Source organism: Anabrus simplex, chromosome 5 (genome assembly GCF_040414725.1).
Source record: "Anabrus simplex isolate iqAnaSimp1 chromosome 5, ASM4041472v1, whole genome shotgun sequence".
In the NCBI taxonomy this organism is placed as follows: Eukaryota; Metazoa; Arthropoda; class Insecta; order Orthoptera; family Tettigoniidae; genus Anabrus; species Anabrus simplex.
The window spans coordinates 432,656,486-432,679,462 of record NC_090269.1 but is presented as its reverse complement, the minus strand read 5'-3'; the positions used below and the strand labels follow the sequence as shown (position 1 = coordinate 432,679,462).

The 22,977-nt window shown below is 39.9% G+C and overlaps 1 protein-coding gene across 2 annotated transcripts in view; it reads right to left on the bottom strand.

The window, feature by feature from the left end:
- Window positions 1–14,434: 14,434 nt before the first annotated feature.
- LOC136874608 (zinc finger protein 708) overlaps window positions 14,435–22,977 on the bottom strand; it is a 38,764-nt gene continuing 30,221 nt past the window's right edge. For both annotated transcript variants that reach the window (XM_068227975.1, XM_068227974.1), the window contains one exon: window positions 14,435–16,416. In XM_068227975.1, coding sequence (XP_068084076.1) covers window positions 15,351–16,416 — 1,066 coding nt within the window. In that variant the 3' untranslated portion in view covers window positions 14,435–15,350. The remainder of the gene's footprint in view (window positions 16,417–22,977) is intronic.

Sequence of the window (22,977 nt, the reverse complement as noted above, 5' to 3'; positions counted from 1 at the left end):
AAATATCAGTGTTCCAGACACTAAAAAACAACTGAGCGTTGTGCATTAGCACAGACACCATCTTGTTTAGAATTCCAAGTTCAGCTCCCATTCCCCGAGGTCACCCTCCAAAGTTACGCTCGGACGAGTAAAGCATACGTATTAGGCCTCACGCCATCTCTTTAGTCACATTATAATAATGTGCAGTTACCATCAGGTTCATAAATCCAAGTCAGCTCCGAGTCCTCTGAGATCGCCTTCTAAGGTTACTCCCATGTGAGTAACACATATAGTACGTATTAAGACGTACACCATTTCCCTAGTTCCAGTAGTACAATGTGTAGCTGCGATCTTGTCAAAGATTTCAAGCTCAGCTGCAAGACCCTGAGGTAGCTCTCTAAAATTAGGCCCATAAGAATATTGTACATTATAGCCGCCATCTTGCCTATATAGGTTAAGCCTGGGATTGTAATCGAGCCTGCTGTAAGTGTTACATTTATTATCCGCGAAGTGGCGAGTGGAAAGAGCAGGAGGGGAGAAAGGTCGGACACTTAAGGCTTGTATTTTCTAGCAACACGAACAGCAAGTATCTGCAATTTGGAAAGGAGCTGAGAGTTTACTCCTTGTAAGTCTGAAACGTTACTAAATTTAAGGAGATTGACATTTTACAAGTTCGTACGAGCCATTTTCATTTCAGAAACAACGCAAATTAATCATCTTTGCACAAAAACACTCCAGAATATTTAGTTTTTATGGATTTTGATTGGATAGCAGAATTTTTGGTAGTCTTAAATTGATTGGATAATCCATACGATGTAGGGGGATTAAATTGATCACATTATAGATAACTTGTGAATGATTAAAAGCAACAAATGACAACAGATAGTCTATCCTACTTCGTATCTGGTAGTTTAATGGATTTTACACAGATTTTTTTGCAATAACAAAGTTTTTATTGTAATCCACCTGTTCAATACATTATAATGTTGTCACATTTAAAATATCTTCATTAATTGACAAGTTAATTGTGGGACATGTTTCACTCCCTTACAGAGCATCATCAGCCAGATCTGAATCTCGAAGAATGGTTATGTTCGCAAACAGTGACTTAAGAACTATTGAAACATTTTTCACAAACTTAAACCTACACTATTAGAATATCATAAAATACATAAACTTTGATCATGCCTTAATAACATGGGCTAGTATGAGATATACATTAAAAGTGTGGTAGAATGAGTTGTTCTAAAATACTTAAAACAAGTAACAAGTTTAACATCTTTGAAAGAGATGAAAATCAATCTTAAGAACTAAATTTGAAAATTTCTTTGCAATGAGATCGGGTAAAAAGTTTTATATCCTTTAAGGTTAAGAGTCTATAAAGATTCAAAGATTTCGTCGATTTGATAATTGGACTTGTGACAGGATCAACCGAATTTGAATCTCGAATTATGGTTACGTTTGTAAATATTGATTCAAGAACTATTAAAACCTTATTTCACAAACTCAAACTTACTCTACCAGAATATCATAAAATACAGAATCTTTGGTGACATTTCTTAATAACTTCGGTTTAGTAGGAGAGGTACATTGAAATTGTGGTAGAATGAGTTGTTCTAAAATACTTAAAACAAGTAGCATGCCTAACATACACTGGCTGACAGAGCAAATGCAAAACCAAGAAGGAGTGGTCAGAACTTTATGCCAATTGCAGGGTAGACTGACGTCACTGAGGTATGCTCATGATGTGAAATGCGCCGTTGTGCTGCGCACGTAGCGAACGATAAATGGGACACGGCGTTGGCGAATGGCCCACTTCGTACCGTGATTTCTCAGCCGACAGTCATTGTAGAACGTGTTGTCGTGTGCCACAGGACACGTGTATAGCTAAGAATGCCAGGCCGCCGTCAACGGAGGCATTTCCAGCAGACAGACGACTTTACGAGGGGTATGGTGATCGGGCTGAGAAGGGCAGGTTGGTCGCTTCGTCAAATCGCAGCCGATACCCATAGGGATGTGTCCACGGTGCAGCGCCTGTGGCGAAGATGGTTGGCGCAGGGACATGTGGCACGTGCGAGGGGTCCAGGCGCAGCCCGAGTGACGTCAGCACGCGAGGATCGGCGCATCCGCCGCCAAGCGGTGGCAGCCCCGCACGCCACGTCAACCGCCATTCTTCAGCATGTGCAAGACACCCTGGCTGTTCCAATATCGACCAGAACAATTTCCCGTCGATTGGTTGAAGGAGGCCTGCACTCCCGGACCGCTCAGAAGACTACCATTGACTCCACAGCATAGACGTGCACACCTGGCATGGTGCCGGGCTAGAGCGACTTGGATGAGGGAATGGCGGAACGTCGTGTTCTCCGATGAGTCACGCTTCTGTTCTGTCAGTGATAGTCACCGCAGACGAGTGTGGCGTCGGCGTGGAGAAAGGTCAAATCCGGCAGTAACTGTGGAGCGCCCTACCGCTAGACAACGCGGCATCATGGTTTGGGGCGCTATTGCGTATGATCCCACGTCACCTCTAGTGCGTATTCAAGGCACGTCAATTGCCCACCGCTACGTGTAGCATGTGCTGCGGCCGGTGGCACTCCCGTACCTTCAGGGGCTGCCCAATGCTCTGTTTCAGCAGGATAATGCCCGCCCACACACTGCTCGCATCTCCCAACAGGCTCTACGAGGTGTACAGATGCTTCCGTGGCCAGCGTACTCTCCGGATCTCTCACCAATCGAACACGTGTGGGATCTCATTGGACGCCGTTTGCAAACTCTGCCCCAGCCTCGTACGGACGACCAACTGTGGCAAATGGTTGACAGAGAATGGAGAACCATCCCTCAGGACACCACCCGCACTCTTATTGACTCTGTACCTCGACGTGTTTCTGCGTGCATCGCCGCTCGCTGTGGTCCTACATCCTACTGAGTCGATGCCACGCGCATTGTGTAACCTGCATATCGGTTTGAAATAAACATCAATTATTCGTCCGTGCCGTCTCTGTTTTTTCCCCAACTTTCATCCCTTTCGAACCACTCCTTCTTGGTGATGCATTTGCTCTGTCAGTCAGTGTATTAGAAAGACTTGATATTCAATCTTAGGAAATAAATTTGAAAATTTCTTTGCAATGAGGTCTGGTGAAAAAGTTATATATCCTTTAAGGATAAGAGTCTCTAAAGATTCAAAAATCTCGTCGATTTGATAATTGTACTTGTAACAGGATAATATTGGTCTTCATGAAATTTAAATGCTTGTTGTTATTTGACCTCGGCAAGTGCTGTTGAATAAATAGCTCTGTTGACGTCGGGGACCATACGTTGAAACGGACGTAATTCGACGATCGTTGTTGTATTTCTGTAACAAGAAAAGGAATCTTGTAAGTAATCAGAAGTTGTTTTGCTAGTTAATTGTGTGCTTCTCGAACTCCAACCGCCGTTTGTCAGTTTGGTGTTAACTAAGGTTGTATGGCGACTGCTTGCTGTTCCGCCTCTACTCCTTGTGTTGCATGAGTGAGGTGGTAGGAGTTAAGGCGAGGGAGTAGGGGTAGGAGAAACTCGTTCTCTGGCATAACTCCAAAGCCCCAAGATCGCTCAGAACAATCATAGCAAGCATCTTGCCTAATCAGGTTTAGCCCACACACGTGGTCACTATGATATTCTTTAAGGTTAAGCCTGCGCTCCTAACCAGCGTTATGTTGATTTTATGTGAAACTTTTTTTTTGCTAGGGGCTTTACGTCGCACCGACACAGATAGGTCTTATGGCGACGATGGGATAGGAAAGGCCTAGGACTTGGAAGGAATCGGCCGTGGCCTTAATTAAGGTACAGCCCCAGCATTTGCCTGGTGTGAAAATGGGAAACCACGGAAAACCATCTTCAGGGCTGCCGATAGTGGGATTCGAACCTACTATCTCCCGGATGCAAGCTCACAGCCGCACGCCTCTACGCGCACGGCCAACTCGCCCGGTTTTATGTGAAACTAAGCATGGACTCTTAGCTAGTGTTAGGTTATGATGTCATGTGAGGTTTAGCATACACTCTAAGCCAGTGTTAGGTTATGATGTCATACCAAGTGACCCGTACACGTTTAACGAGCAGCCCGCCTTTAAAATTGCTCGCGTTGTGACGTCAGAGTTCCGTGAGTTGGAGACCTCTCCCATGTCCGTAAGCGGGAGGCGGCCGCCAGAGGTCCCAATTCAACCTACACTTCTTTTCTGAAATTAGAGCCTTGACCCTCTAAATACACTCAGGATCATTAGAAAACAGAACACCTTTGAAGACTGGAGATAGAAAGTTCATATTCACAGGACATGTTAATTAGTATGTTCTGCAGAAACGATTAGCATTTCAGTCACCTAGGTACAGCCTGTGTCCTGTTGCATTGTAGGCGCAGGGACCTCCATGGGCGCAGATTACTTGTTCCATGCGTGACGGCATCGACGCGCATAAGGCCCGAATATGGTCCTGGGGTATATTTGTCCATGCTGTATTCATCTGGATCCACAGTTCATCCTTGGTGCTTGGCATTGAATCACAGCGCCGCACACGTCATTTCACTATATTCCACACATTTTCGATTGGCGACAAGTTCGATGATCGGGTGGGCCAGGGCAACAGTCTGACATCCTCTGACAACAAGAAGGCACGTGCTCATGCAGCAACATGTGATCGCGCATTGTCCTTCTGAAATATGGTGTTTGGGGTGTCGTGCAGAAAGGGTATGGCTACGGGTCGCAGGATGTCATACCCGTAGGTCAAACTGGTCACAGTGCCCTGGACACGCACCAACTGTGATTTGTGGTTGTACTCAATAGAACCTGACATAATGAGGCCTTGAGTGGACGCTGTAAGTCTTGGGCGAATACAGTCAATGTGATGCATATCCCCCTGTCAACGGCGAACCAAAATGCGGCCATCATTTTCAAACAAACAGAACCTGGATTCGTCCGAAAACACTATCTGCTGCTATTCCTGTCCCCAGTGACGTCGTTTCATACAGCATTGCAGCCTAGCATGTTTATGCACATTAGTCAAAGGTAGGCGGAGAATTGGACGAGGCACCGCTAACCCAGACCATAATGAACGGCGACGGACTATCACTCCTGATAGTGTATGATGTGTCACACTATTGCACTGTAGCGCCAGAGCTGAGGAGGATGCAGATCTGTCCTGTAACGCCATTCGTATGAGGTGTGTTCTGGGTGGTGTGACCAAACCCAACTCGTCGTGTTCTACGGCTATTTGTGAAGCATTCTGCACACGTCCGTTGCACTGCCGACACACTTCGTCCCACACGAGCAGCTATTTTTTGGAGGGATGCATTACGTTCTCTCATGCCAATAATGCGCCCTCTTTCAAACTCTCTCATTTGACGGTACAATTCTCAAATATATTTGCGAGGCATCCTGTACGTCGGCTCAAGTCACACTGATATATTACCCTCGGTTTAAAGTGACAACGAGAGCTGCAGGCACATTTTACCTGTGGGTGATGGTGCGCTGAGATATCGATGTGGACCTTGAACCTGAAGGGCCAACATTTTTCAAATGCTAATCATTTCTTCAGAACATAATATTGAACAAGTCCTGTGAAGACGAACTTCCTATCTCTAGTCTTTCAAGATGTGTTGTTTCTTATGAACATGAGTGTGGAATAAACACGCATTGTGGCATACCAACAATCAAAGAAGTGGGGAATCAAACAACAGAAGTCACAATACCGCAGCTCAAGTCTTCGACTGTCAGCACAACCACCTAAGAGATAAGAGGCGCCTCTCCTGCGCGGATTCATGCCAACTACGGAGGGAATGGCCTCAATAAAACACAACACAGAATAGGGAAGCGATGGAATCCGGGCAAGGCCAATAGTTCAACGACCACAACAGCGAGTGGAAGAGTAAGGGGTAGAGCAATTCAACGTCACACTTAAAGACCAAAATTCAATATAATATAAGAAAGACAATAAGTCGGTTGGGTGGTGCAATTTAAATATATAAAACAAATTGGAAACGATTAAGTTAAAAAAAAGGAAAAGCTAATGCAAGGCTCATCTTCAAAATTACTACCAAGCGTGGTCACCAAGCTAGAATACCAACAATTTCAACCAATTTTAAAGGTTCAATAATATTTTCCAGACGGAATTAACTTCAGTTTGACTTAGAGGTTCATAACAATTTACCGTTCGAGCTCGAACCCTTCTTCCTTGAAAAGAAGATATAACAATAATTTTCAAGTCGTTCATATCTTAGGTGCATCTATCTGGGTACGCGCGCGCCCCTATAAATTACCTAAACAATGTACCAAATTGTTATTGGACAACTAAAAGCCAACAGGCATTAATACAATAAATTATTACATGTTTGAGATCTCTCAGTCAACACGGAAGCGTTTCAAATGAAAGAATCTAACCGCGTCCCCTAACAGACCGACAATGTCCTCAAGTAACCAAAGGTAGCCTAACATAAACTTAAGAAAGAGCCCACGCCAAAAGAGAACAAATACACGATAGAAAGAAGTCAATAATAAGGTAACAATAATATTGAAGCAATTAAAACTCATCTCGTGACCCAGTTCATCACACAAACGGCATAAGTATACCACACAACAACGAATGTCAGCACATCTCAAGTATTGTTACAACTCTGACTACGCCGCGATAATGCAAACTAATCAAACCGTTATCAGAAAACAAAAGACGGAAGCATACCACAACAATGCAACAACATGGAGGGCAGCCTTAGAACAGTAACTATTAATCAAAATTTAAAGAAAGGAAATAATAATAATAATAATAATAATAATAATAATAATAATAATAAAAGAAAACTAATTTTTAAAAAGAAAATGGAATAAAATTCAATTCAACCCAAAGTATTCATTTGGGTTTAAAGTCAGCAAATGTTACATTAATTTTAAATTTTGTGACACCTTTAGTAGGCTAACTATACAAGCAGACTACATAGATTGTAAATACCATTCCATTTGGATTCTTTTCTTTCCACGGGGAAGAATTTTAAATGAATAACAATTTAACTTGTCACAGCTCCTGTTAAAAGAGCAGGTCTTTTTAAAACACGCGGTTCTCGTGACGTAGAAGTGTGTTCGTTCAATGGAAATTATTAACACGCCCCAAAATAACATAACAGCTTGGGCATGGTTAAAACTTGCGGAATTAAATAATTTCAACCACAAAATGTTCGCTCAAACTTAATATGGTCGGAAGGCGAATGGTATCTTCAGTCCAAAAGGACATGATTAATATTATATGCCGAGCCGACATTTTGAACTTCGTTCACCAGTAAGCTTAACAAAGTCACGCTCATCAATCTCGCCAAGACAGTTTATGTAACATATAAAGGTGGACTCTCCAAGGTGACGAGGCTGTTTCACGATATTATATAACGTCCCAACTTACAACCGTGGCGACATCATATCCATGTATTACGGCATGCTCCGATGGTGAAAGGAACGGTCACTTTAACTTGTGTCTTGAAGTAAAAACTGCACACTAATACTCGTAATTTTCTGTCATCGACCCACCACTAACAGTAATTTAATTCACCACGAAAGTTCACATTACGGTGGTTTGTATACACACAAAGACCGTTTGCTGGCCATTGTAACAGGAGTCCGTAAGCACAACATGTTGCCTGAAGCGAAGCTGGCTTACAACAACACCAGTACTAGCGGCTTACGCCAAGGCGCGCTGTGGAAAACAGTCGAGTCAAGTGGCGCGCTAACCAATACCAACTTCATAACAACAAAGCTCCACGGAATATCCAATGGTGATGGATCAGCCCACCGTTATATTACAATTTACACCAATAAGAACCTTAACTGTACAACAATTAGTTATCGCAGAGTTTCGTTCCATTGGGCAAGATTAAACAATAGTTTCCTTTCACCTTTTCTTTTAAATTCCACACGAACAGATTTCCGGTGTAGCGGTAATTCCACATAGTCCTCATAATTATACCGCTGCAGCATGACTTAAATACATTCCTAATTTCAAGGTGTTTTCCTGAATCGAGTGCCATGACTCGCGTAATAAAATAAACTCGCTGTTGATTTCTTATAATTTTAACGCTCTTTCCTGAGAAAATGACATAACACTCGGTAGCTCAATTCTGCACTTTAATCTTAATTCAATTGGGACGAAGACAATCGTGAAGAACACGCTTATGAAAAATCAATCTGAACCTAGAATAAAAATTCTAGGAACGTGAGTGAAATATAACGATAGGCCGCACTAACTCAGAAACTCTCCTCGGTAGTCAAATATTATATTCTGTGGAATATCGCTCGGCGAAATGTAACGACACGGAAATCAAAGCCCCTCGTGAAATTAAATAATTTCGGGATTTCAGTTCCCAAACAAATAAATGCCACATCGGCTTCCTCAGGTCTAGGTTCAATGTACGATGCTACATAGTAATATACTACCTTAGGCAAGTCTATCAAATATAAGCACTTTACGTTCGTTTTTAAATGAAGAACGAACATCCCAGTAATCACTGAATTAGATCGACACGCCGTACATTTCGTTTGTATAATAACCAATTGGTGACAACTCGCAACATCTTATTATCTTAATAATATATTTGACTGAGTCACGTAAATCATAAATGCCTGCAAAAGAATTGCGTAGTCGGATCAGTTCAATTTACTTTGATTCAGTTAAACCTTCATGACTGAAACTTAGCCTCTGTTAATTCAACTAGGTGTAACAAATAAGGAATATTTCTAAACCACACTTCTAAAATTACTGTGCATTTCCCAATAGTAAACCTTCAACTGACTACGTGAAATTAGATTTACACATCAATAATCCGCAGCTTTAGAAAGAGACCAAGCTGGTTCAGAACATAATCTTTCATTCGAAATTATAACAATGAAAACGCAAAGTGGTGCATGGTGTGGGTTACCGTAATCACGCCCTAGTTCGTGAACTATGGGCAACGGCTGAGTGACCTAGTAAGTGGTCCTGAGAATCGGGATACCATTTGCCATGGAATGGGAGTGGGCATCTTCGACATATTCTGAGGCATGGCCCTCCTTGTGCTCAGGCGGCTAGGACTATGCAATCCACCGGTGGTCCCTAACCGTTAGAGGAAGATCCTCACTTGAACTATGTGTATGTAGGGTAGCATCCTGCTTCACGAATTTACCGAGTTCGGAACATTTTAAGCAAGCCTCGGACCTATGGGAGTAATGGAGTCCCACTCCCATTTGACAGGCGAGGGACTCCTTGGTACAACTTGACGAACGAAATCTAATTTGAAGAGGAGCTATCAATATTAATCTGGCCTACGGAAATAAAGTAGAACTGGCTGAGTCAGCAAAGAGGATGCATCTGGATGTTCTAGGAGTAAGTGATATTCGTTTAAGGGCAGATAACGGGGAAGAGATACGAGGTTATAAAGTTTACTTGACGGGTGTTAAAAAGGGAAGGAGAGAGTATGGGATGGGGGCTGTTCATCAGGAATAATATTTTACACAACATAGTTTCTGTTAGGCGCGTAAATAGGCGAATGTTGTGGGTAGATTTGGCAGTTGGAAGAATTGTCTCACTGTATTCACCATGTGGGGATGCAGGTGAGGATGAAGTGGATAAGTTTTAAGAAGCATTAAGTGACATCGTAGTCAGTATCAACAGCAAGGATAGAATAGTGCTAATGGGCGATTTCAATGCGAGAGTCGGATATAGAACTGAAGGATACAAAAAGGTGCTTGGTAAAAATGGGGAAGACATGGAATCTAACAGGAGTGTGAAAGGCTTGCTGGACTTCTCTGCTAGTATGGGTTTAGCAGTTACGAATACATTCTTAAAGCATAAGACTATTCACCGCTACAAAAGGGAGGGAAGGGTTACCAGATCCATAGTAGACTATATCTTAACCGACTTCGAATTCAGGAAATCTTTTAGAAATGTACGGGTTTTCCCGGAATTTTTCGATGAAACAGACCACTATAGATCTGCATTGAATTAAGTATCCCTAGGCCTATGATAGGAATGTGAAATCTGTCTGCAAATTAATAAGGCTAGAAAATATCTTGGACGGGGAAATAAGACACAAGTACATGGATATGATTAGTGAGAAGTTCCGGGCATTGGACAGTAATCAGGTTTAGGATATGGAAAGAGAATGGGTGGCACACAGGAATCTTGTCGTATAAATAGCAAGGAAATGCCTAGGAAAAACTGTGTGTAAAGATGGGAAAAGCGAACATCTTGGTGGAATAATGAAGTGAGAGATGCCTATAAAAGTATAAAGAAGGCTTATCAGGAATAGCTCTAAACAAGAGCTGATGCAGAGAGGAAATTGGACGTAGATGAATGAAGCAGTGAGAAATAAATGGTTGTTGAATCCAAAAAGGCGTGGGTAAATTTTTGTAATAACCTGGAAAGGCTAGGTCAAGCAGCAGGGAAACCTTTCTGGACAGTAAAAAAAGTATCTTATAAAGGCAGGGGAAAAAGGGAATGTACTGTGCTTTGGGTAATTCAGGTGAACTCATAATAGATCCCAGGGATTCACTGGAGAGGTGCAGGGGATATTTTGAAAATCTTTTCATCCTAAAAGATTTTCCTTCTGGTGTCGCGAAAAACCAAGCTCAATGAGAGGATGAAAATTATGTTTGTGAAATTATTCTTGAGGAAGTGGAAAATGTGATAAATACTGTCCATTATCATAAAGCATCAGGAATACATGAAATTAGACCTGAAATGTTGAGGCATAGTGGGAAGGCAGAGATGAAATAGCTTTACAGATTGACAAGATTAGCATGGATTGTTCATAAGATACCTTCAATTGGACATAAACCTATAAGTAAGGGAACAGGAGAGATTGCAACAACTCTCATGGGATCCCTTTGACTAGTATACCAGGCAAAGTATTCATTGGCATCTTAGAAGGGAGGGTGCGATCAGTGGCTGAGAGGAAGTTGGATGATTTTCTGCTGGGATACTGTGAGATGAAGGGTAAATTATTAAAATCAATCAAAGGCATTTATGTTGACAATTGGGCTGCAGTGATAATTGATGGTAGAATGTGTTCTAGGTTCAGGCTACTTACAGGGGTTAGACAAGACTGTAATCTTTCACATTTGTTCGTAGTATATATGGATCGTCTGCTGAAAGGTATAAAGTGGCAAGGAGTGATTCAGTTAGGTGGATATGCAGTAAGCAGTCTGGCCTATGCTGACGACTTAGTCATAATGGCGGATTGTGCCGAAAGCCTGCAGTCTAATATCTTAGGTCTTGAAAATAGGTCCAATGAGTATGGTATGAAAATGAGCTTTTCTAAAGCTAAATATAAGTCATTAGGTAAGAAATCCAAGAGAATTGAATGTCAGATTGGTGATACTAAGCTGGAACAAGTATATAATTTCAAGTATTTATGATGTGTGTTCTCTCAGAATGGTAATATAGTAACTGATACTAAATCAAGGTGCAGTAAAGCTAATGCAGTGAGCTCCCAGTTGCGATCAACAGTATTCTGTAGGAAGGAAGTCAGCTCCCGGATGAAAGTATCTTTATATCGGTCTCTTTTCAGGCTAACTTCGCTTTACGAGACTGAAAGCCGGATGGATTCAGGATATCTTATTCATTAGTTACAAGTAAGAGGGTAGTCCCAAAAATAAGTTCTCCTATTTCTTCAGAAAAACAGAACTGTTCGTGTGGCTGCTGCACACATCGGAAATTTTGACCCCACTGGAGTAGCTTGAAGTGAATGAGGACCTCAAATCGCAATTCTTGACCTGGACAAGGGGTTTACTGTACTTAGAAGAAATCAAAATTCCCGGATGGCCACCGGGGTCAGATTCGCAAGAAAATTGGATACTTAATATCGATGCAAGTCAGCTCTCATATGCAGCTGCGGCTTACCTACGTGTTGAGAATCAGAATCAGGTTCACGTCCAGTTCATCATCGCTAAAGGCAGAGTCACGCCAATCAGCGAGCCCAGCAGAAAAATGATAGCCCCGAGGAAAAATGATAGCCCCGAGGTTGGAATTGTTCGCTGCAATAATACGTTTTAGGATGTACTCTAATATTGTTCATGATTTCGAAATCCCTGGTGTTACACTATTTCGGATATATGCAACTACGGTCCTAGCATGGTTTCAAAGAGAAAATCAACGGGATGTGTTCACATCCCATCGAGTTAAGAAAATCAGGGAATAGTAAGAAGGAAAAGAATAGAAGCACGTTTCCAGCACCATGAATTACGCAGACCTAACACCGCGCGGGCTACTGCTATGTTGTTAGAATCAAGATGGTGGGAGGGACCAAACTGGCTACGAGAACAACCAGGTACATGGCCGATGTAGCTGTACAGTTTGATGAAGAAGAGAATACCATTGGAAAGAAGAAAAGCGTTGTTCCCCCCACACTCTCAGCTACAGTCGAATCCGATTGGTTTCTTGCCCGCTTTTCTACTTCTATGCAAAGCATACTTTTAACTCGTCGGTTATATTGCTTTGTGACGAACTGTCGAACAAAAGACCATGACGGATCCCATCGTAACTTGACAACAGAAGAATTAGTGATGGCTGAGCTTCGGTATAAATATGGTGCAGAAACACGCTTTTTCTGGAGTGAATAAACCAAAGTTATAAAATTTGGTCTCATTTATTTATAGTATTGGATTTCTACTCCGAATGACAACAGCCTTGCACAAAAAGGATTTAAACGTTGACAACCAGCTGGTCTGCCTAGTTCCCATCATCATGAAGACAGCGGGAGACAACAGCTAGGCGGGAGCATGCGAGACACACTAAGGGAACTTTGTGGTTATTGCAGCGGAGAATGCAACCCTAAGGAGAGACTTCCACCGCCGCCAGCAAAATTAATCAGGCACAGGAGAACGGATGAAACGTAGTAGAAAAATCTCTCTTTCTATTGATAGATTTTCTGCGCCAAGTAGCGTAGGGATGTGACCTACCCACACCCAGACTCCAAAAAGCAAGGAAGACATGTTACACAAGAAAATTAGTCTACATCATATCGAGCCAAGTACCTTTTAAGCAAATAAAAAGTCACAGTTCAAACCCACATACCTTTTACTAAATATCACTGGCTACCAACATAAAGTGGGTAATCAAATACAAAACCAAACACAAGAAAACTCAAACAATTAATAACATTTGCATGGCCAACTGCATATTTTTGTTCTGTTAAGTTATGCAAGGGCAACAGTAATAAGAATGAGTAGAATTAAATGAACAGGGAAGAAGAATGGTAGATTAATATAAATATGCCAAGAAAAATTGTCCCCTTGAGGGACACAGAGTGAAAGGGAGAGAAGAAGCTTCCAAGATAATGTTTAAATTTTGAAACTAAGTTGTTCATAGCATGATAAGTCAAGCATGTGGGCATGGTTCAAACGTGACTTTGGTCATGCAGGTCTACCATCGTGAGGGGACCTAATAATTGAGATGTACTGAAACAAAGACAATGAAATTAGACATGGACATCAGAATAGTTTCCTACCGAGATATTACATTCTATTGAATGTATAATGTGAAATATATTAAGTTCAAATGGAAATATGTCAGGCCTAAGGTGTGCCAAGAGGAGGTTCGCAGATTGTTACAAAGAGCAATGGAAAAACGCATGGGGATAAATGAGCATGGAAGGGATGCCGAAAGTAACGCCATCTTACTTGACTAAATATGTAGACATTGTGCGATCGATTTCTCCATAGACAGCCAAGAGCAGTAAAACTAAATGAGGGCTATCATTTGAGTTATTCACCGAGTTACTGCCCTCGTTAATGGCGGAGTGTCTTACCCGAAATATGAAGTTCATTTTCTTATAAAACGTTTATTGATATCCTCTTCAAACTTGAACGGATGCATTGCTTTGTCTTCCAACAGCTTAAAAGGTATACTTACTACAAAGATCTGTTTGCAACTTCCGATTGAACGCGACACACATCCCAACCTGCACTCACTCTTTCCTAAATTCAACCATGTATTCTGCTGTCACGCTCCCAAATTGTTGAGAAAAACTGTAGAGAATCACGAAGTTATGAATGTAAGACGTCAGAAGTCATTCTGAATAATTGTCGTGTACTGAAATCACCTTAATAAAACTAGAAGCCCCTATTAAGTAAATATCGCCCATAATGACCTCACAACCAGAATTATCAGAACTATTACTCAATAAACAACTGTCCCCAAAGTCCATCAATACATTATAGAAAATCACAGATCAAACCAACGAAACTTTTACTAAATATCACTGGCTACCAATATAAAGTGGGTAATCACATACAACACCAAACACAAGAAAGCTCAAACAATTAACATCATTTGCCATAGCCAGCTGCATATTCTTGTTTTGTTAAGTTATGCAAAGGCAACAATAATAAGAATGTGTAAAATTAAATCAACAGGGAAGGAGAGTGGTAGGTTAATATAAATATACACTGATTTTTTGCTGAGTGTTATGTATATTTTGTTCGTTAGAAAATCATCCAATATGTTACTTTTGTTATCTGGAAAGTAATGTCTTAACAACTTCAGACACTGATGCCATAATGGGAGAATTAAGAGCAAAAATCTGTACAAGATCAAGTTAGCTTTTAGGCAGTAGAGTTACAACTGCCCAGAAATATATAAATCAGTGGAAAGAGCAAACGTTTGTACCGGAGTCAAGTGCATGAGAATACCTAGCATTATTTAAGTAATTTTCATGTCATAAGCCACCTTTCAATGATTATCCTTTAACCAAAATAAACAAAACTGAACAACAGTATTTCATACGAGTCTAAGTTTTGCATCAAAATAAACATACGCTCATGAATTATAAAGCATCCACATTTTGTCTGTGATGGCTGCACTTCATTGTAAACGTTAACAACACAATGAATAAACATGTGCCTATCGAGAGAACAAACATTAGAAACCGTAATATAGAATACCAAGAAAGGGGCATATGTTGGACTACACCTCCGGGAAAACGTACTATGGAATTCATTATACAGATAGATAATATGTGGGAATTCGGATACTTCCGCAGTGAGAAAAGTAGTATTGCATTCTTATGCAAGGAAAAGACCGTCTCCAGTGTCAATTATGATGTGGGCCGTATGAATTCGCGGAGCGAACGTATTATATAATTGCTCACTACGGAGAATTTGTTTTTCTGGAGTGAGTTACTAAGTTTGTTTAGAAAGCATTTCACTGAATAAAGGTACTATTGCATTCATAAAAAGGGTACGACCTAATCTCAGTGTACCGTACCATGTGATATTCATATACTTACGTTGACTAAAAGTACTGTAGCATTCTTGACAAAAATACAGTCTCACCCGGTGTGCTAAAGCAGGTGGGCTTTAAGGCCCGAGACCGCAGTGAATGTACGTTTACATACTTTACAAGGAGTATGGCTTTTTGCTAGTATGAACAGCCATGTGCCGCTTCAATCTACTAGGCACAGCGAAGCTACTATTACATTGTTCACATTGGTAAGGCCTTTGATCAGTATGAGTAAGCATGTGTAACTTCAGATTAGTACGCTGTTTAAACGCACGGTTACATTCTTTACATTGGTAAGGTCTCTCACTAGTATGAATTAGCATATGGGTCTTTAGATTACAATAATGTACATATGTACTGCCACATTCGTCACACCGGTACGGTTTGAGACCCATATGAACGAGCATGTGTGACTTTAGATTACTTTTGTTTCTGAACGTTCTGTTGCACACTTCACAACAGTATGGTCTTTCCCCAGTATGAAGAAGCATGTGGGCTTGAAGGTTGCTTAACTTGCTGAATGCATTTTTACATTCTTCACAACGATATGGCCGTACACCGGTATGGTTAAACATGTGGATATTCAGATTACCACGCTGTGTAAACGTAATGTTACATTCATCACACCGGTACGGCCTCTTACTACTGTGCACCATCTTGTGTCTCATAAGGTGACATAGCCTAGTATATGTTCTCCTGCATTCATCACAACGATATGGCCTATCTGAAGAATGTTTAAACATATGGGACTCAAGGTTACCTTTGTTTCTGAACGTCCCGCTGCAATAATTACAACGATACGGTCTTTCCTCAGTGTGAAGAAGCATATGGGTTTTAAGCGTATTTAAAGTGGCGAATGAATTTTTACATGCTTCACAACGATATGGCCTTACACCGGTATGACTATACATGTGTATTGTTAGACTACCACGCCGTGCAAATATCCTGTTACATTCATCACACCGGTAAGGCTTATGATCACTGTGCACCATCTTGTGTCTATTAAGACGATTTCGCCTAGTATATGTTTTGTTGCATTCATCACACCGATATGGCCTATCTGTAGTATGGGCATCCGCACTATTCCTTTCTTTATCAAGGAATGAACGGCGTGCAGTAGGGGACAGCATATGCTGCGACATCACTCCAGTGTGCATGCTCAATGCACCATTGTTTTCCACACTGAAATAAAAAGAAAACTTCACAATGTCAGGGGAACAAGAAACGACAATTCTAAAAGGAAGTTCAGGACAGTATCCCTGTGAGGCAGCAAAATAGGGTTTTGCTCCAGCCTTTACCTCTCTATATAGAATGTGTTCGGTTCACATACAGTTAAGACCGTCTAACGTTAACAAGCTGAGATTTTGGGACCATATAGTTTGAACAATAGATATGAATAAAGGTGTAATTATTCTATAATTAATGGCATTTGGTAAATTTTATGTAATTTATTCATATAAAAGCAAAGGAGTTGGAAGGAAGCGGCTGAGCCCTTAAATGAGTTACAGCACCAGCATTTGCCTGGTGTAGAAATGGGAAACCACGGAAAACCATCTTCAGGGCTGCCGACAGTGGGATTAGAACCCACTATCTCCCGGATGCAAGCTCACAGCTGCGCGTCTCTAACCTCATGGCCAACTTCCCAGGTGATTCTTCATTACTGTCCAAAAAGGTTTCCATGTTTCTTGACCTAGTCTTTCGAGGTTATTACCAAAATATTTCGATGACCTTTTTGGATTCAACTACTATTTGTTTTATCCTATTTCATCTGTCCACGTACAATTCCCCATTTGTATCGCCCATTGTTTGGAGCCATTTCTGATAAGCTTTCTTTTTAAGATTAAAAGCTGGTCTCACTTCATCATTCCACCAAGATGTTTGCTTTATCCCATCTTTACACACAGGGATTCCTAGGCATTCCATCGCTGTTTCTACTACAGCATTCCCATTTGCCACCCAATCTATATCCTGAACCTGCTAACTGCCCACTGTTCAAAACTTCTCACTAATCATAGCCATGTACTTCTAAATAATTTTCTAGTCCTGGAGATTTTGAACCCTTATTCGTTTGCAGACAGATTTCAGTTGCCCTATCCTAAGCCAAGAGATACTTAGTTCACTACACATCAGATAGAGGTCTCTTTCACTGGAAAACCTGTACATTCCTAACAGACTTCCTGAATTTGAAGTCGGTTAAGATATAGTCTGTTATGTATCTGGTACCATTAGCCTGCCATGTGTAGCAGTGAATATTGAGGAATTTATTCATAACTGCTAAACCCATACTAGCACTGAAGACCACCAAATACTTACCATTCCCATTAGCTCCCGTATCTTCCCCACATTTACCAACCACCCTTTAGTATCCTTCAGTTCAATTTCCAACTCGCACATTGACATCGCCCTTTAGCACTATCCTATCCTTGCCATTGACCCTGACTACAATATCACTCAATATGTCATAAAACTTGTCAACTACATCAGCATCTTCACACTCACATGGTGAATTCACTGAGATAATTCCCGTCCTAATTCATCCAACTACCAATCTACTCACATCATTCGCTCATTTACGTGCCTGACAGAAACTACTGTATGTTGCATGCAATGGTATTCCCGATGAACAGCAAGCCTTTTAAGCAAGCCTTGATTTAGCTGGGTAAGAATAAGGTTCTAACTAATGGGAAAATGCAATTTGCTTCTTTTTATTAAATATGATGAAATAAATACAAACATTTGCTTAGAGAACGCTACAGACAAAAGCTTCTTCCATGGTATGTACGGTGTGATGAATTTTCCAAAATGCCAGGAAAAATTAGTGAATAAAGTTTTTTTCACAAAGGATTTGTTCAAAGACTTTTGCCTGAACAGAAATGAGTACTTCTTTACTTCTTCTTACTATATAAAATGACCATTGTGAAATCTGACAGGATATTTTGAACTTAAATGTCAGAAACCAAGAATTAACAATTTTAAGTATTAAGGAATAATCTGTCATCAATAATCCACTGATGCATACTTTCAATATCATCCTGAAGTGTCTGGATATCTTGCTTGTTTATAATAATTATGAATGTTTTAAAATCATTTGCATACATTAGACATCTAGAGTTTGTGATGAGGTTATGCAAATATTAAGTGAAAACTATAAAATGCTGGGGACCCAAATTAGAACCTTTGGGTTCTCTTAATATAGCAGTGTAGGAATATCATTCAAACTAATGGGAAACTGCATACTGCATCTTTTTGCAGAAATATGATGGAATAATTACAAACACTTGTTCAGAGAAACCCACAGCCAAAAGCTCCTCCCATGATACATATTGAACCCGAGTGACTTAGGCCCATAGTCAGTCATGATTTGATCGGTAAAATAATATATGGTACATTTATTGAAATACAGATGTGTAGTTGAAAATATTTCGTTTATGTAATGTCGAAATCAGAGCGAAGGAAGGACGACAGACTGGAGCCTGACGGATTAGCTCAACACGACAACTTTTAGCTACTTCACAGCAGGGAATCTCATTAGTTGGCGAACAAGGAAATACAGAGTCCACAAATAAGTCTTGGTCAGAAAGAGAAGGGGGAGAGTCATACAAAGGAAACTCACCACATGAGTAATACCTTGGGATATTTTTGGCAGAACGGAAATTCCGTGAGCTCGTGGAAAATTACAGCGGCTGCGTGTACGTTCGCTGGCCTAAGTTCGAGCAGGTGGAGAGTTAAATCACGTGACCGCTTGCCGGCCAATCGTAAAAATTTAATGGAAGGCTCAGTGATACCATCTTAAGGAATGATGGATGAGATATTTTCGCAACTACAAAAGTATTCAGTAATAAATTATTATGAGTACACGGATGGATGTACTGAATTTATTAGAGGTCACGCATGGAAAAATAATTAATACTTATTGGCAAATTAAATAAATTGAAGGCTGGATTTCTTGGAAACCAGACAGCTTGAATCTCATTGGCTGAAAGAAGACCACGTTGTAAGGGACGCTTATAATGGCGCGAAATGTGAGGAGCTAAATCCACCCATATCTCCTAAATCTGTGATCACCAGGAGTTCATATTTTATCCAGCAGATATGCTAGCGGAGTGGATTAATTTGATGTAAATCTTAACTTCCAATTCGGAGTGCAAGTACCGATATTAAAAATCCACCCCCTCCCTCAGGGGTATGACGTCAACGAATCCGCGGGAAAAAGGCTTCATCCATATATACGGGGCAAGGGTTCCTCGCACACACACTTGTCTTGAATCTCTGGAGCTGAATTGACGATCGCGGTGCACTTGAATTGAATATCGGGAGCTGAACTGTTGGACGCCGCTAACTTAGAATTCTACGGACGTACAGTCATTTTAATGGCGCGAGCATCCGCCAGTGTTTGTAAAATGTGATCGCGCTCAAGCAACAGGAACTAGAAATAGTTAACGTAGGACAGTGTTTGTTATTTATGAATATCAGTGATGTTAAGTAATTACACTGCAAGAGAGTAGTATAAATTGGATCACCATAAGTACGTACATAACAGACTGTGTGACGAACAGTACTTTCAGGGAAGAGTAGCCTGTACTTTGCTATATCGAACCGATATTATGAACACGTCAAGAATGCCGTATGAATCGGGCGTATCGCGACGGGCGTAAAAGTTGACACCTCGTCGTACGTGTCCAGGTCCATTGTGCGGTAGTTGGACGAAGATTAAATAGTGTAAATATATTAAATTCTTGGGTCTAGGATAGAAATTTGTTGTATCCAATTTAAAGTATTCAGTGTTAACGTTGTAAATGGTGAAGGTTTGTGGTAATCAAGATATGAGTGTAAAATGGTAATGTGCCAGGAAATCTTTTGTGAAACTACGCCATCAAGAATGGAGGAGTAAAACGCAGAGAGGGGCCGGATGGAGCCTCTCGTCTGCAAAGCTGTAATGGAATACCGATAACTAAGATGAGTACTAAACTGTAAATAATATTTGGGAAATGTTATCGTGATGGGAAAAATGGGAATAATTTGATTATACTTGGTTACCTTCTGTAACAAGATGGGTCGCTTAACGACCCCATCCTAAATTTGTAGCACGGACAGTAGTAAATAATAATAATGTAAATAATCGGGTCTTTTATGTATTCAGTTTGTTGGAGATGTAAATTTGTATATATAGTGTAGTACGTTAAGTCATGCATGCATTCATATTTCTTTGTAGTCAATAATTTTCTTTACGTTTGATTTTGGTTATGGTAGTTAAATAAGACCCGATATGTGTTTTCTGTTTTATCATTTTAACGAGCTATGTAATGACATGGAAGGAAAATCCAGCTTCGCCATACCAGTTGTGTTTTGTTGTAATTAATATGGTCATATTTCATAGTGAAGTTGTTAAATTTGTGAGATGCGATTAATATAATATTCAAAGTAAATCATATCTGGAGTGTTTAGTGCCAGAATAAATCGAGTTTGTGAAAGCGGTTATGCGTTAAACATATTAAGAGTGAACTACCGTGTAACAGACGAAATTATTATTTTTTTAATTAATAATAATAATAAATAAATAATATAACTACTTTTTTTTGAAGAAGATATTTTTTTAAAATATAATTTGGATATAATAATAATTCATGTGATATTGGAAGATTTAGTGCGCAGTGCGTAATAATAAATTTATGTGATCAGGTGTTGAGTTTATTGGGAATCATTTAATGACGGGAGGTCGTTTTTTAATTCGGAATTAAAGTGCGTGGTAATTTAATTTGATCAATGAATAATATTGAAATGTAGATCGGTGTTAATAATCCGTACATGTTAATGAACGTGTGGTTTAAATTACGGTCCAATATATTTTTTACGTATAAATGTCGCGTTTTAAAGTTGCGATTCATTAGCCGGAACACGTAGGACTAATATTACGAGACCATGATTGTCAAATTTTGGTAAAAATAATTTCAAGATGTTACGATTATTTGTGGAGAATGAACTAAGTCGTAGATCAAAATGAGATAGAAAAAGTGAGAGAATCTGCAGTCAGATAATAAAAGGTCGTACGATGTCAGAAATTAATAAATAAGTCAGTTGATAATTCTGTGAGGAATAAATATTGAGAGAGGAAAATAAATTCCGTACGAGAGACACTTAGGATATTGATATGAGTGTAAAATGTACGGGCAGTGTCACAGAGAAATACTGAGTTACGCAGCGGGTAGCATTCGGACCCGTGACAGCATGTACGAAATAAATAGACTGCACAGCTATTCGTTGAGATACAACGGATCTAAGGATAATGAGAGTTCAGATTCCACATAAATGGTCGTATAATGTATTCATTGTAATGACGAGCGAGGACAATCATGATGTCGTGATAATAATAATAATAAATATTGCAGATAAAGGATTGGACCGCCTTAATTAAATGAGCGTTGATAAAGATGTTAAACGGGAATCTAAATGATAATATGCAACCGATAATAATAATAATAATGTAAGGACGATGTTAAATCATCGCGGTCAGATTAATAATAATTGTCATAATAATAACAGTAATGATGTCGTTGGTTGATCAGTGAAATATTTGTAATTGCGACCGATATCTATATATATTTTGGCGGAAGTGACCGGTCCATTAATAATAACAACCTCTTAAGTGACGTGAATAATAATAATAATAATATCTTGAGTCACCTATTCATTAATAATAATAATAATCACAAGAGGGATATAATAATAATAACAGTAATAACGATTTGTGTTTGCATCCCGCATAATAATGACGATATTAATCAAACGTGACAATGCCAGGAACCGTCGATAATAATAATCATATTAATAATAATAATAATAATAATAATAATAATAATAATAATTTCAAGGATGATAATTTCATGAATATTCCGACGATCGTGGATTAAATTGTTTGCTGAAAACATCCCTTATCCATGTTATAACAGTCAGGTCCAAATTAATTTTTCACACTTTTATCTAGTCAGATTAAACTCAGATCTTTTATTAGTAACTATAATTATAATAGTATTATGACTATTATATCACATAACCATGAGTCTAGTGAGTTACTTACAGGTTTACACAAAAGTCATCAGTGCAGGAGTGAAAAATTACATTAAAAAATGAGGTGGAGTGATGCAGCTAGGAGGAACCTGCAGTCCTCTAACCTCCTGACCTGATGAATAACTTAGTCTAGGAGGCTCACTATCATAAAATGTTACATTCCGGTAAACCCTATTATCGTTTGCATTCCCATCTGTATGCGCGAAAGTATTTTCAGCATCACTGTTACTCAAATGATCAACACTGATCTGAGAAGTGTCATCATTGCCGTGTGTCGTATCCCCTCCTCCACCCCGGCCCAATTACCTTCGTGCGTCTTCTTTCTTTTGTAGCAGACACTGGAACTTCCTCTTATCAATCTTCAGAAACAGCATATGATGGTCCGAGATCATTCCATGCTGTTTTACGCACAGGTCCTATCGCTGAAATTTCACTTGCAATGCTGGAGTTCACTACACCTTCATCTTCACTCGACAGTTCTCAGAACTCTTCATCTAACTCAAATAAATAATTATCTTCATTGCTGTCTAAATTACCGTCCTACGTATTTCTTTTTCATTCATATTTGCCGCTTTTATATCAGAAATTCAACTGAGACAATTCACAATCACGCCTAGTACAACACGTGTACACACTACTCAACGGAAACAAAACACAGCTGACAGGCCACGGGAACCA